At 39.5% G+C, this 14,773-nt stretch overlaps 1 protein-coding gene across 1 annotated transcript in view; it reads right to left on the bottom strand.

The window, feature by feature from the left end:
• Positions 1-374: 374 nt before the first annotated feature.
• The window catches only part of SBF2 (SET binding factor 2), a 540,115-nt gene continuing 525,716 nt past the window's right edge, over positions 375-14,773 (bottom strand). Inside the window, exons 38-42 of the mRNA XM_060263154.1 lie at positions 12,610-12,714; positions 10,978-11,171; positions 9,920-10,007; positions 2,954-3,085; positions 375-2,088 (exon numbers count right to left, since the gene is read on the bottom strand). Coding sequence (XP_060119137.1) covers positions 1,990-2,088; positions 2,954-3,085; positions 9,920-10,007; positions 10,978-11,171; positions 12,610-12,714 — 618 coding nt within the window. The 3' untranslated portion in view covers positions 375-1,989. The remainder of the gene's footprint in view (positions 2,089-2,953; positions 3,086-9,919; positions 10,008-10,977; positions 11,172-12,609; positions 12,715-14,773) is intronic.

Below are 14,773 nucleotides of genomic sequence, written 5' to 3'. Positions count from 1 at the left end.
ACCCAGAGCTGGTGACTGAACATGATAGGCCAATGGTTTGTTGAATGCACCTGTCAGCCAATGGAAGCACTCCATTTGGCCATCATAAGGAAATTATCTATGATATCTCAAAATCATTATAGAAACTTGTGTAGATCTGTCACCACTGTTTACACATACGTGTGTGTGTCTGTGTCCTTTTAAATTTAATTTTAGCTAGACAATGGCCTTAAGAAAAGTTTTTCACATGTAAGATGGCACCTATCTGTAGGGCAATATAAACTTTATTACTATGTGCATTGGAATATAATTGCATTGGAAATATGTGCATTGGCAATTAATTGCACAATTAGATGCTGTAAAATATTTGCTACTCTTCTACTGAAGATGGAATGTTTTCATAGGAAGCATCTTTATTACAAGTTGGTTAGCAAACACTAGTCATGTAACATACATAAAATAATTAAAATTGTCTAGGTACAGCCATTTATGGTAATGTTGTATATATTTTCAGCCAAACACAGAACAATGTTTATTTTACAAAGTACATATAAAAGTACTTCATTTACAAAGCAAATACATGAATGTGCAAACACCATTTTTCACGGGTGGTAATTTATCTGCAGAAAATGCTAGAAAAATCCTTCATTGCTTTTTCAAAAACTCCAATTATTAAAAACAGATTCATTTCCTATTTTGTGTACAGTGTAGGATCTGTAATCACTATTTACTCAAAAAGAAAAGTCAAGAAGTGGTTTTAAAAAGGGTAAACAATTTCAGCAACTGAAAGCCCACAAATGAAGTCAGTTTGGTTACTTCAATAGTAACAAGCAACATGACTAAACACTCGAAAATATCAACTTATATATACAAACTCTGACATATTAGTCTTATAGTTCACATATTAACATTTGAAATAAAAACACAGAAATTGTAGTTAGCTAGAAACATCACACTGAGTCATCACAGGCTGTAGCAAGTCAAACTTGTATTAATTTGGACTGTAAAAAAACATTCCTCAAACAATTTAAGATGAAGAAACACAATGTTAGGAAATGTAAAAAATCTAAAAACACTCTTCCAATTCATGTGCAAAAATGTTTTTAAAGTATCAAATTACACATATTAAGCCCAATTATGTACATATTTATCATCTGCATTGGCTGTTTATCTAGCAAGCATTTGCTATAAATAAATCAGTCCTTCAAAATGTCCACTAACAAGGGTTTCAGTGCAAGTGTTTTGTTTAGTGCATTTATCACTGTGTTATTCCATTTTACAGTATGCAGAACAGCACATAAGTTAATATACAAGTTTTATACTTCTTAGGCTTTTTTCTCCTACCTAAGTCTGTGTTTATAAAAAGGTCAGGCAATTTTATTTCCATTGTTGTTCTGCAAAAGGAGTTCAAAACAAAAAGTATGCATTTGACAGTTAACGGCAACAGTGAAAGATACCTGTAGAAATAAAAAGACCCCCAAAAAACTGGCAAAGAAGGAATAAATCTTTAAATGTTTTTAATGTAAAGATTTAAGCACCTTGAAACTTCTGTCCCTACTTTGTATTGCCTATTACTGGTTTTCGAACTTACAGGACTTATAAGTTGAAATAATGTTCTCTAAGGAATGGCTACTAGCCTTTAAATATAATAATTATTTTCTCAATCATTTCCTTTATAGAAAACCAAGTTGGAGATAAAATATTTGGAAAAAGTATTCGCCCTTTGATTAAAGAAAAATAACCCAATGCTGCCCATTCAGCCAACCTGATACCCTACTAAAGAGAAAGTTTTTCAGGCTAAGTGGTTATTTATTTTGAGTGTCCTCCATCCAAGGAAAGAATTACTCTGTACATTAAGTACTTAAGGAAAGATGATGTTCTAAGTTTTTATGGCTGAAATATAAGGCTGCTTGATCTGCAAAAATGCCCCCCCCCCCCATCAAATGTTACTTTCTCACATATATGGAGAGCATTTCCTTCCTGCAGCTGGCAGTGCCAGGAGTTTCCTTATTATGCATCTGAAATACAGCTCTGTATTCTGTCCATCCACTGCTGGGCACTGTGTGCATCTTGAGCACAGAAATTATATACACGCTTGCTTGTCTTCAGCTATAACACAAAAATTAGAGATGTAAAAATAATGTAGCATAATAATTTCCATGCTTACTTAAGAGAGTGTTAAGGCCAACTCAGGCTTCATGCAGCAAAGGGATTTACAGTTCATCTCTCATGAGTAATGCATGAAAGTGAAATCCATGTTTCTATAACATGCTGTGGATATGCATGAAGGAGCTGCAGCCAGACTTGGGTTCATCTATCACATACTTTCATGTATTTCTAAGCTGGCAACTTGAAAGTAGTATGCACTAAGGACTGGCAATGCTAGGTAGATTAAATAAAATAAAAAGCAAAACCTTTAAAGCTTGCTTTTAATTGTAAATCTAATATGTAACATTTGGGAAGGTGGGAGTAGAGGGCCCATGCAAGAATTTATCTCAACACTTGTGGGTTCAGTTCTGAAGAGCAGAAGGGTCACAAGGGTATCACACATATGCCTGTATTATGTTGCATATATGTTGGGGGGCTGTCTATGTAAGCCCATTTTTCATTTATGTATAATTACCATTTTGGGACACAGAGAAACTCTTTGGGGAATTTCTAGCTTGCACCTTGTCATGGTTTATCAATGAATATATTGAAAGACTTGCATAAGTCTGAATCTGATAGCAGCATATTCTCTCATTGACATTCAAGGATACAATTAATATGCTTTAAGTATATCAGATTCCTATCTCATCAGCAGATTCTTTATCTGTTTTAAAAATGCATGCTTGTTACGCTGAAGATAAAGGTCAGAAAAGTGATGTAGTTAGGAGTGCCAGATAAAAATTTCAAAAATAAGCATGTGGGGAAGAGATTTTTTAGTACTAGTATGATCCAGTATAAAGTCATTAAGAAAACAGGCAATATTTACATCGAAGAATGCTTTGTCACTGGCATGCTTTGGAGCACCAATTGTTGGTGAAGCTGGAATGACATTTTCTACTTCTGCAAGGTCAATATGCCCCTTACAGCATGCATCTTCCACAGAATCATAATACCTTAGCTATAAAAAAAGGGAAAATATTTAATATATTATCAATAACAGTAACAAAGTTTTAGCATCTACCACTTAATTATCGCATCTTTTACAGACTCTGAACATATCCCTGTACTAAGGCTGCCAAGTCCAGGTTGGGAAATTCCTGGAGATTTGGGGGTGGAGCCAGTGAAGGGCAGAGTTTGGGGAGTGTAAAGTGAGTTCAGTCAGCTCTTCTGTAAGCAGCAACACTTTATTCAAGAAAAAACAGTCACAAACAACACAGGCAACTCAACTCAATATGTACACTGTGACTGAGTAAAACACGCCCCTTTTAGTTGCTGGCAATCCTTCCTATTGGTCCCTCCAGGATCCTTCATTTGCATTTCCTGCAAGAAATGCCTAATGCCATAATTGGCCAGTTCTAAGAGAATAGCCAATTGGAATGCAGGCATCAGGATCCTGGAGAGTAATAGAAGCATACTTCAAGCTCAAGCCTACAAACACAGCAATACATAACAGATCCCCACTGGATGCAAGGCCACAGAGTCCCTCTTAAAAAGCAACCATTTTCTCCACAAGAACTTATCTTTGTCATTTGGAGATCAATTGTAATTCCAAGAGACATCAGGCCTCACTTGGAGGCTAAAAATACCAAGAGAGAAGTCACTCAGAATACTATATCAAAAACAACCTACCTAGGTTATAGTGACAAAATTATTAAACTTTGTTACAAAATCCAATCTTTTATGGTGAAAATATAGTTCACATTACTCACACATTATATGCTGAATGCATTGCATACAGGATACATTCTCAATATTTAACAATTTTAGAAATAAAGTACACAAAATAAGTAGAATTCCAATGTACAGGAGACCGACTAAATATCCTGCTTCAAAGTTTTCTTCTAGCAAAGGTGTACTCTACATTCTTTTATTTCTCAATGGAGACAACTCCTACAAGATTTATAATACTTCAATTGGAAGGCACTTCACATGCTTCCTCCTTCAATATTACAAAATTTCCTTATGTACAGCATTTATAAACAGGCACCAAGTCTCAGTATTTTTTACAGCTGGCAACAGCTCTAATAATGGCTCATGTTGCCGTTTGTAAAAAATACTGAGACTTGGTGCCTGTTTATAAATGCCGTACAAAAGGAAATGTTGTAATATTGAAGGAGGAAGAGTGTGAAGTGCCTTCCAATTGAAGTATTATAAATCTTGTAGGAGTTGTCTCCATGGAGAAATAAAAGAACCTCGAGTGCACCTCTGCTGGAAGAAAACTTTGAAGCAGGATATTTAGTCGGCCTCCTGTACATTGGAACTCTACTTATTTTGTGTACTTTATTTCTAAAATTGTTAAATATTGAGAATGTATCCTATATGCAATGCATTCAACATGTAATGTGTGAGTAATGTCAAATACTAGAAAAAAGTAGAATATGAATATAGGTTCTTATGGTTTAAGGGTACCTTTAAATGTTAGTATTTTAAGTATATAACTTCAGCTGAAGTCAAGTAACGGGGGGAGGGGGGGACTAGAAAATAGCATATGGGATAGATAAAAAGAAGGTATTAATGGATATGGTTACAATATGTTATCAATAAAATTGTGTTTAACATGAACATGTAATGTGTGAGTAATGTGAACTATACTTTCACCATAAAAGATTGGATTAAATAAATAAATAAATATTTAATTTATATCCCACCCTCCCTGCCGAAGCAGGCTCAGGGTGACTTACAAGACATAGTACTTCGTACTGTGATACAACAATAAAATTCAAAGCGGTAACAGTTAAAATACAATTACATATAAAACAGCATTTAAATTAATAATTTTAAAACCACAATATAGCATAATATGGTGCTTCAGTCTTGATGTGTGTATAAACATAGTTTTTATGTTGATGTAATGGTTCCACCTTAAAAAGCCAGCTGGAAGAGGATGGTTTTGCAAACCCTACGGAACTGATTAAGGTTCCGCAAGGCCTGCACCTCCTCTGGCAGCTGGTTCCACCACTGGGGTGCTGTTATCGAGAAGACCCGCTCCCTTGTCACTTTTAATTTGGCCTCCTTTGGCCCAGGGATTTTCAGCAGATGTTGTGAACTATATCTCAGTACTCTCTGGGGAACATATGGGGAGAGACGGTCCCTAAGGTAGGCAGGTCCTCAGCCATATAGGGCTTTAAAGGTAATAACCAGCACCTTGTAACGAACTCTGTATACAATTGGCAGCCAGTGCAGTTTCCGCAACCTAGGCTGTACATGTTCCCACCTAGGGAGACCCATTAACAGCCTGGCTGCTGCGTTCTGCACTAGCTGCAGTTTCTGAGGTCGGCACAGGGGCAGCCCCATGTAGAGGGCATTACAGTAGTCTAACCTCGAGGTGACCGTTGCATGGATCACTGTTGCCAGGTCGCCACGCTCCAGGAAGGGAGCCAACTGCCTCACCTGCCTAAGATGAAAAAAGGTGGATTTAGCAGTGGCTGCTATCTGGGCTTCCATTATCAGGGAAGACTCCAGTAGCACCCCCAAGCTCTTGACCCTGCGCACTGCTTCCAGTGATGCACCATCAAAGGCCAGTAGAGGGATTTCCCTTCCCAGACTGCCGCGACCCAGGCAAAGAACCTCTGTCTTCGCTGGATTTAACTTCAGCCTACTCAGCCTAAGCCAACCTGCCACGGCTTGCAATGCCAGGTCCAGATTTGCAGGGACATCGTCAGTTTGGCCGTCCATCAATAGATAGAGCTGGGTGTCATCAGCATACTGGTGACAACCCAGCCCATATCTCTGGGCAATCTGGGCAAGGGGGTGCATGTAGATGTTAAACAACATTAGGGAGAGGACCCACCCCCTGAGGCACCCCACAGTTGAGTAGGTGTCTCTGGGATAGTTCTCTCCCAATTGCCACCTTTGTCCCCGACCCTCAAGGAAAGAGGAAAGCCACTGCAAGGCCAGCCCCTGAATCCCTGTGTCAGCGAGGTGGCGGGTCAGCAACTAGTGGTCGACCGTATCGAACGCAACCGATAGGTCTAACAACAACAGTACCGCCGAACCACCTTGATCCAGATGCCGCTGGAGATCATCCATGAGGGCGACAAGTACTGTCTCTGTCCCATGGCCCGGGCGAAAGCCAGACTGGTGTGGATCTAGGATGGAAGCATCATCCAGAAAACTCTGCAGTTGTGACGCCACTGCCCTCTCAATAATTTTGCCCAAAAAAGGCAAATTTGAGACCGGCCGGTAATGTGCCAATTCGGCAGGATCTTACGTAGCCTTTTTCAGGAGGGGGCGGACCACTGCCTCTTTCAGAGATGTTGGAAAAAGGCCCTCCGAGAGGGATCTATTTATGATGTCCCGTACAGGACATCTTAGCTCCCCCTGGCAAGCTTTAATTAGCCAGAAGGGACATGGTCCAGATCACAGGTTGTTGGACGTGCAGTAGAGAGGATTCCGTCGACCTCCTCCAAGCTGAGTGTGTCGAAGCAATCCAGGATCAAACCAGAAGACAGGCACTTTGTAACAAAGTTTAGTAATTTTGTCACTATAACCTAGGTAGGTTGTTTTTGATATAGTACTCACTAGGAGGCTGGCAACCCTACCCTTCACAGAAATAGGAAGTACAATTTATATCTTCCTGCTTTCATTAGGAGAGAGGAGGGCGCTCTGATGATTGGGTAGTCTCCTATTCACAGTCACTGGAGGCAAGGACTGTGCACAAAAGGGCCACGCAAGCCTGTACCTCTTCCTGCCCTTCAGCACCACTTGCAGAAGCTTCATGAGCAAGCCCCACAAGCTCTAATCCAGTGGGTGGCAGCTATTTTCATTTTGGTAGAAAAAGTCAAATGCATACCAGGGAGGACTGCAAATGGCATGGGGGCTGAATAAGCAACAAGTGGGATCTCCCTGCAATGTTTCTGAATGGGGGGGGGGGGGAGTCGCTACAGAACTCTAGGCATGGATGGAATACTTTGTCAGGGCCCAGTGCAATCACAGACAAAGTGAGATGCCCTTGAAGAGATCCAGACATCACCCCACTTCTTCCCATGTTCCCCAGAAGCAACATTCTTTCCAGTGAAACCCCACATAGCAAAAAGCCAACCACCTGGCCTACTAAGGCAGCAACCTTACCACAAGTACCCTCATCCTCCTCATCTTTCAGATCCCATGAGAAGTATTCTGTAACTTACTTGGCAGACTCTGACCATCACTCAGCCAGAGAAGAAGGGAAATTGCCTAATGACAAGGAGTCCCTCCCGCCCAAAGCACCAATGGCTGTTTCCCCAAAAAACTTCTCTTGCTCCTCTATATAGCTCTAAAGATCTTAAAGCTCTCAGCTCCCAAAGCAGACCACCCACAGGATGTAAAAATTCTAGAAATGAACACCTCTGTAGCTAATATGGCCTCAGGATAGGCGTCCCAATCTCCAGGTCCCAGCGGGGGATCTCCTGGTTTTACAGGTTTCCCTCTGCCCCCAGCCAGCTAGCCGGCAGGGGAAGCCCCACCCCTACAGCTCTAGATCTCCAGCAGTTTTAGGGAATAATGGGGAATTGATCTGCGGATATTGGGGGCTCTAGGGGGGCTGTGTTTTGAGGTAGAGGCACCAAATTTTCAGTATAGCATCTAGTGCCTCTCCCCAAAATACCCTCCAAGTTTCAAAATGATTGGACCAGGGGGTCCAATTCTATGAGCCCCCAAAGAAGGTGCCCCTATCATTCATTATTTCCTATGGAAGGAAGGCATTTAAAAAGGTGTGCTGTCCCTTTCAACGTGATGGCCAGAACTCCCTTGGAGTTCAATTATGCTCGTCACACCCTTGCTCCTGGCTCAGCCCCTACCTCCACCCCCAAAGTCCCCAGATATTTCTTGAATTGGACTTGGCAACCCTACCTCAGGAGTACCTCTCACCAAGAAGGGGGAAGGATACCTTAGGGGCACTTCCAGATGCAATAACAATACAGTGCTGCACTAATCACATGAAACCATGGGTTTTGGCAATTAAAGCTTTCACAGCCATGTACCTTACAGCCAGGTACTTTGGCTGCTCAAACTGCTCAGAGAGTCTCTAGATCTTAACACTCACCTGTCAGCTTACCTCATATTTTAGCTTGGACTCCATGAAGGTACAGGCTAGGGCTATGGCCCCAGCTGTGTCGGCATGGACAAAATTATGGCTGCAACGCTAGAACATGGATGCCCTAACTAAGGCCACTTTGGCCACCTGGACTTTTGTAGGAGGTAAAAATAAAATCTGGGGCTTTTCCACTTCAAAAACTTCGAAAGCTTTTCCACTTGGTGTTTTTTTGTTGGCTATGGTTTCATACTGCTTTGATTTATCCCCTGATTTCTGCATGCAGTTTTGTGCCTTTAGTCTTTACTTTGCTCCCCCCACCCCCAATTTTTTCTCAGTTCTTTTGAAAACACTTAAAACCCCACTTTCTTCTGGAACAACTGCTCCCAATTAGTAGTTGGCATTTCATCTGATTGGAGGGAGTCATCCAGTGGGGTGCCACAGGGCTCATTTCTGAGTCTGGTACTCTTCAGTATTTTTATAAATGACCTCCTGTATGAGAGGGTGTAGGAACTACACATAAATATTTGCAGATGACATTAACTTGGGAAGAGTAGCAAACACCCCAGAAGACAAAGAGAGAATTCAGTGAGATCTGAAAAGTGGGCAGATGTGAACAAGATGCAATTCAACAAGGATAAGTGCAGAGTTCTACATTTGGGCAACAAAAATTAGAAGTAAGTATACTGGATGTGGACTACCCTTCCAGGTAGCAGTGTGTGTGAACACGATCATGGGATATGGGTAGAGCAGTCAGCTTGATGCAGCAGCAAAAAGGGCTACTGTGGTCTTGGGGAGTATCAACAAAGGCATCACATCTAAATTGTAAAATGCCATAGTCCCACTGTACACTGCACTGGTCAAGCTGGACCTGGAGTATTCTGTGAAGTTCTGGAGACCTCACTTCAAAAAAAGGACATGGACACAATGGAGTAAGTACAGAAGAGAGTGACAGGGATGATTCAGGGGCCTGGAGACCAAGTCCTATGAGAAAAGGCTGAGGGACTAGTCTGGAGAAGAGGAAGTTTGCTGTCTTTTAGGTATTTGAAAGGCTGTCACTTAGAGGAGGGCAGGGAGCTGTTCCTATTGGCAGCAGAGGAGAGAACTTGCAATAATGGGTTTAAACTATGGGTGGAAAGGTACTGACTGGATATTAGGGGAAAAATATAGTAAGAATTGTTCAGCAGTGGAATCAGCTGCCTATGGAGGTGGTAAGTTCCTCCTCACCAGCAGTCTTCAAGCAGTAGCTCAGAAATACTTTAGGGTGATCCTGCATTGAGCAGGTGGTTGGACTAGTGGCCTATATGGCCCCTCTATGATTCCAGTGTTTCCTAACGTTAGTAATTTCTCATTGCAGTAGAAGTATTTTGAAAAATAACATGTATAAGTTGGTCTATTATTGTTTCATGGACTGAATATCATTAAAATACAAATTTAATAACTAAAATACAGCTATAAAATTATGTTTCAAAATAAATGTGATGTGATGTGTGATGGGAGCAGAGCATAAAAATAAACACACAGCTAAACTGTGTGCATCGTGTTTAGTCTACCCATGGAATCATAATGTACTGTGGTAACCCCATCCTCCTCTCTTTCTTACATTTTCACTCACCTAATTGCAAGCTTTTTTCTCTTAAGGATGTTACAAATCCTTTTTTTTTTAATGTTTGCAATGTGCATCTTGTTGTAATTACTACTCATCTTTTCTGATGAACTAGTTATTTGTTAATAACAGGATTATTTATGTAACACAAAAGTATTTACAATACATATTTTTACCTGATGTTTGGTAACATCTAGGACAAACCAGCGAGGTTTCCAGCCTTTTAACAAAGCTCCTCTTTTGTAAAGTGTACCTTCAAATGACCTTGAAGAAAAATAAATATATAATATCCATTTAGTGCTGGGCAACCAAAAAAGAGGCATATTTGTATAGGTGACTAAGTCATATCTTTATTGATACCCACTATATAACCATAAATTATTAGCATTATACACACAATTAAATTTACTTGTACCTTTCCCTATTATTTCATTAAGAAAAGAATAGTTAGTTTTTGGCTCATTGCCATTTCTTCTATGACACTATAGCAGCTTCCTTAATGTTTCAATAGTTTCAATAAAGTAGTCACAGTCAATGTTAGATTCATGGATACAAAATGACTTGTTTCAAGTATTTTATTTATTATGAAGAGAGCTGTTTGGATTAGTTTATGTCCAGTAGTAATGCTCAGTGGCAAAAATTAATTTCTGTAAGCAGACTAGGGCTGGCTCATCTCTCCCACCCTGCTGCAGCCTAAAATGCTCCCCAGAAATGCTGCTCCTAGAAGACAAGGGACCCCCAGGAGCAGCATAAGGGACAAGCTGGAGGTCTGCAGTGGAAGGGGGAATCCATGAAAATACCCTCTTCCATTAGCAGAAATACTTTATACTGTTGTGTGGAGGTGCATGTGAATGAATGAGTATCTCTGTTTTTTCATTCTCAGTTTAGATGAAACAGTGATGTCATGTCCTAGCATCTCACACCAATGTATATTACAGATAAATTGGAAATGAAAATGGAAACCTGGTTTAAAGGTATTTTCTAATTCAAAAGGATAAGAAGTTAGCAGAGATCTGTAGGGAAGAGGTCCTTGAGCCCAGCATTTACCCCAACACAGTGAAGAGTGGATAAAGAAAACACATCAACTATGCATCTGTTTTACTAGCTATATTGTTTTACTAGCCTCTTCACTTTTCTGATATTTGATGAGCTGAAGTTTGAAATATTAGATTACAAAAGCGATGTCGGTTCACTTTCTGCCTGAAAACAAGAAATCTATTTACATTCAAATTACCTATTCTCATCATTTTTTGATGTGAATTGATTGTATAGTGTGGTTACTCTTCTTTCTACACCATTGGAGGGTGAAGTGTTGGTGCTTTGCTCTTCACCCAGTCCACTGTCTGGTAGATGCAACAAAGACCTCTTCTGATAGGAATGCAGATTGGCAGACATTATTGCTGAAGAGCCAGAAGGATGTCTCCGATGCTTTAAAAGGTATGGAAATTTCAAAAAGTTTAGCTAGGAGGATAAGCAAATGTTCCAAACAGTCACTTCCTAAAGTAGGACTACTTGCTTTTTAAAACTAGAACAGCAATGACCATTAAAAACTGCTTTTGGCAAAAACATGTACACGAACTCCATAGACTGAATTCATGGCTAAAGATGCAGAATGATGCAGTTGGTCCCATTAGATAAGATGCAAAAAGATATTTAGTGCTTCATGCTACTACAAATACATATTTTATTCTCTATAGAAGTTTATTTATAAGATAATTCTGGATTTCATTTTTCTAATTCAGCAGCTAATGAACATAATTAAGTAATTTGTTCCTAGTAGTAATCACAATGATAACTCAAAAACATCTGAGAAATACATTAAATTTGTCAACTATAATAGCATGTAGCAAACTGTAGTTATTGTTTTTAAAAATTGGGTTGAAGTAAGTATACCTTTTCAGGATGTTACCATGTTAAAACCATCTTCCAATATTACTATTTTAGTGTACAAATGGCCCTATACAGAGGTGAAAAAAGATGCTGATCTCTGAGTGATACACATAGACAGGACAAAAGCTGAAGCCAGGTACTAGAAATGAATTATAGGATGAAGTGGTTGCATACAGAAAATACCTGTAAGCCTCTGGTAGATCAGGAAAGTTTTGTGGAAGAAAGGTTTTTGAAATAAAATTTTAGAGGATGGGGAGAAAGGAACTGTTATAACACATGTCAAGTGTATGGATCAGCAAGGGCAGGGGGAGAGGGACAACTTTAAAGAATGGGAGTGTGAGGCAGATGTCAGAGTTCCCTGACATTATCAAAAGGATAGTGAAGATGAGTTTAGCTAAGGAACACTCAGAAGAAAAGAAGAGTGATAATAAGCTGGTTCAGGAGGAGGGTAAAGATGACAGCTGCACAAATAAGTACTTCTGTGTCATGAGGCTAAGAAGGCTAGACACCAAAGATGCTAAAAAACCCCCAAAACAGTAAGAGGCTAAATGGATAAGAAAAAAAATATGACTCAAAAGCTGCCAGGCCCAGGAGAAAGGCCACTGTTACTGGCAGGATTTTAGGCATGTCCAGGGTTTTAGGTAGTACAAGCAGAGGACCCACAAGGACTTGTGGGGGACATCTAATTTACCAAGTGCCCCACTATTCCCTCCCCTTTTCTCAAAAAGCCCCCATAGTCTTTTCCCTGTTCCTGCTCCCTTCTTCCCTCACAACCAACAAATATACCTTTATTTGCCCTGTTGTCAGCCTTCCCTTCTTTCCTCCCTGGCATGTTGTTCCTGGGAAAACTCTGGGCAAATTGGATATTTGTAGTCACTAAACTGGGCCCAGAGTTGCATTGTGGAGAACCTGCGAGGACTCCCTTTCCGATACATCCCGTGGTATTAGCTTTTGAAAAGTACCTTCTACTACTTACATTGTTGTGTCTAGAATTTTCTTTAACATTCACTTTGACTTTTTCCCACAATGGTTGCCACCTTTCTGGGCTTTGGTTTAACTTGTTTGCCAATCTTTCAATTTCCTGAAAAACACAACAGAGTTTTCCTAAGGTTAAGCATTTCTGATGGTTTATGTCTGTATAATGCAAACACTATAACCACTTATCATGGTGGAAAAAAGGATGATGAGAGTTAATTTTTTTTTTAAAAAAAGTTCGAGTTTAGTGCTGCAATATCAATTGCCAACATGAACATTAAGACCCCCCCCCCCCAAAAAAAAAAGTATTATCAACTGTAATGGAAATAAAACTGACCAACTTGTATTTAGTATATAAGCCAACATGTAAATTGTTCTTGTTGGTGTTTTCTAATTACTAATGCTTAATCACATGGGAAATTAAGGAAAGGGGTAATTTTATTAAATTTTATTCACTTAAAATATTTCTGACACAATCAATAAGATTCAATGCATTTTACATAATTAAAGTCAGCCCGAATCTAATTCTGCTATATGAATGAAAATAAAGCAAAGCAAACCATTGTCCATTACCCATCATATTGGCTGATTTTATTAAAATATATTCATGACAAAGTCTCACATAATGCTCTGTATATTTGCTATAAAAACTGAACATTTTTTTTATCTACATCTTATATTCTAATAGCAAAGTCAGCCACATCTTTGGATAATTAAATCTAGTGATTGAATTTGTGAAGACATATCTTTCTACAAACCTCAAAAGGGCCCAAGGTTTGCAGAAAAATGTGAAATCTAAAAAAAATACATTGGGTGGTTTAAAAAAATCTAAAAATGATAAAAGGCATGCCTGTAGCTTTAAGCAACAGATGCCCTCAGTGGCTGTTGCTAGGCTACAGTATTCCAGACTTCAGTTTCTGTGAGGCAGGGGGAGGCAGCAGAGCCCTTTCCAAGCCTATTTTGACCTTTGAGGGAAGATTCATAGTATCTTCCTTACCATATCTATTATGCATGCAACAAAAATATCAAATAAAATAAAAGAGTCACAAATATTGCAAAAATAAAAGAATACTGAAATATTGTAAAATTAAAAAATTCTGAAATGCTTGTGATCTAAACCGAAGATGGGTATTACTTGGTATTACACTCTGTTGTGAAGTATCCATCCAAACTAGGATTTCCAGCCTCCCACTGGAGGTGGGGCTTTCCCTGATTCTGGGGCATCCAACCTACCACCACAGAACTGACAGGTGGGGAACCCCGCCCCTGAAGAATGCCAGCACACTGCAACGTGCCTGGTGCGATGATGGCACCTGGAAGTGATGTAATTGTGCAAGGCATGTCGTGGGGAGGGGGCACTCTAGCATTTGAGAAAACTCTATGATAACCATAGAGGTTTTTTCTAAGCGCTAGAGCTTCCTCCCTGTTTCATGCCCAGCACAATCATGTCATTTTCGGGTGACATCATCACACTGCAAGGAAGATCCCCCACCCAAAGCCAGGTAAAACCTGACAACCCTAATCCAATCGTCTACAGAATTACTCCTGTCCAAGCCCAGTGTATTCAGTGAGCTTAAACTGTAGTTAACGTTGCACAGGACTGAATGACTGTATCTTAATTAAGGATGTATGACTATGCCCTTTATTGTTTGTTTTTATTTTGTGCACTGTTGTTAATTTTTTTGTTTTATCCATTTTTGTTGCTAGTGTTCAAATTAGTTTCTTTTTACCATTGTTATAACATTTAAAAATAATACAGAAGTTTAAAATGTGTAAATGTAATGGGAAACATTTTGCAGAAGGATTTTAACATGGTATGAAAATAAAGGGAGAAAAATTGAAATAAAACATTTCAAGGCAAATGGAGGGGTTGCAAAATTCAGTAGCATCCCTAATTTTACCAATTTAATAATATGGTGTGTTGAATTCATAGATGGAATAAATTGACTGACCTTTGTGTCCCTACACTATTTCTGAGGGTTGTTGTGGTAGAAAGTGCTGTCAAATTGCAACCAATTTATAGCGATCCTACAGGATTTTGAAGGTAAACTATGAACAGAGGTGGTTTGCTATTTCTTGTCTCTGCATAGCAACCCTGCACTTCTTGGTCTCCCATCCAAGTACTAACCAGGGCTTAGCACCTAAGATCTTTTGAAATCCAGCTA

The sequence above is a fragment of the Heteronotia binoei genome, chromosome 21 (genome assembly GCF_032191835.1).
Source record: "Heteronotia binoei isolate CCM8104 ecotype False Entrance Well chromosome 21, APGP_CSIRO_Hbin_v1, whole genome shotgun sequence".
In the NCBI taxonomy this organism is placed as follows: Eukaryota; Metazoa; Chordata; class Lepidosauria; order Squamata; family Gekkonidae; genus Heteronotia; species Heteronotia binoei.
The sequence above is the reverse complement of the archived record's forward strand: the minus strand, read 5'-3'. Positions and strand labels throughout refer to the sequence as shown.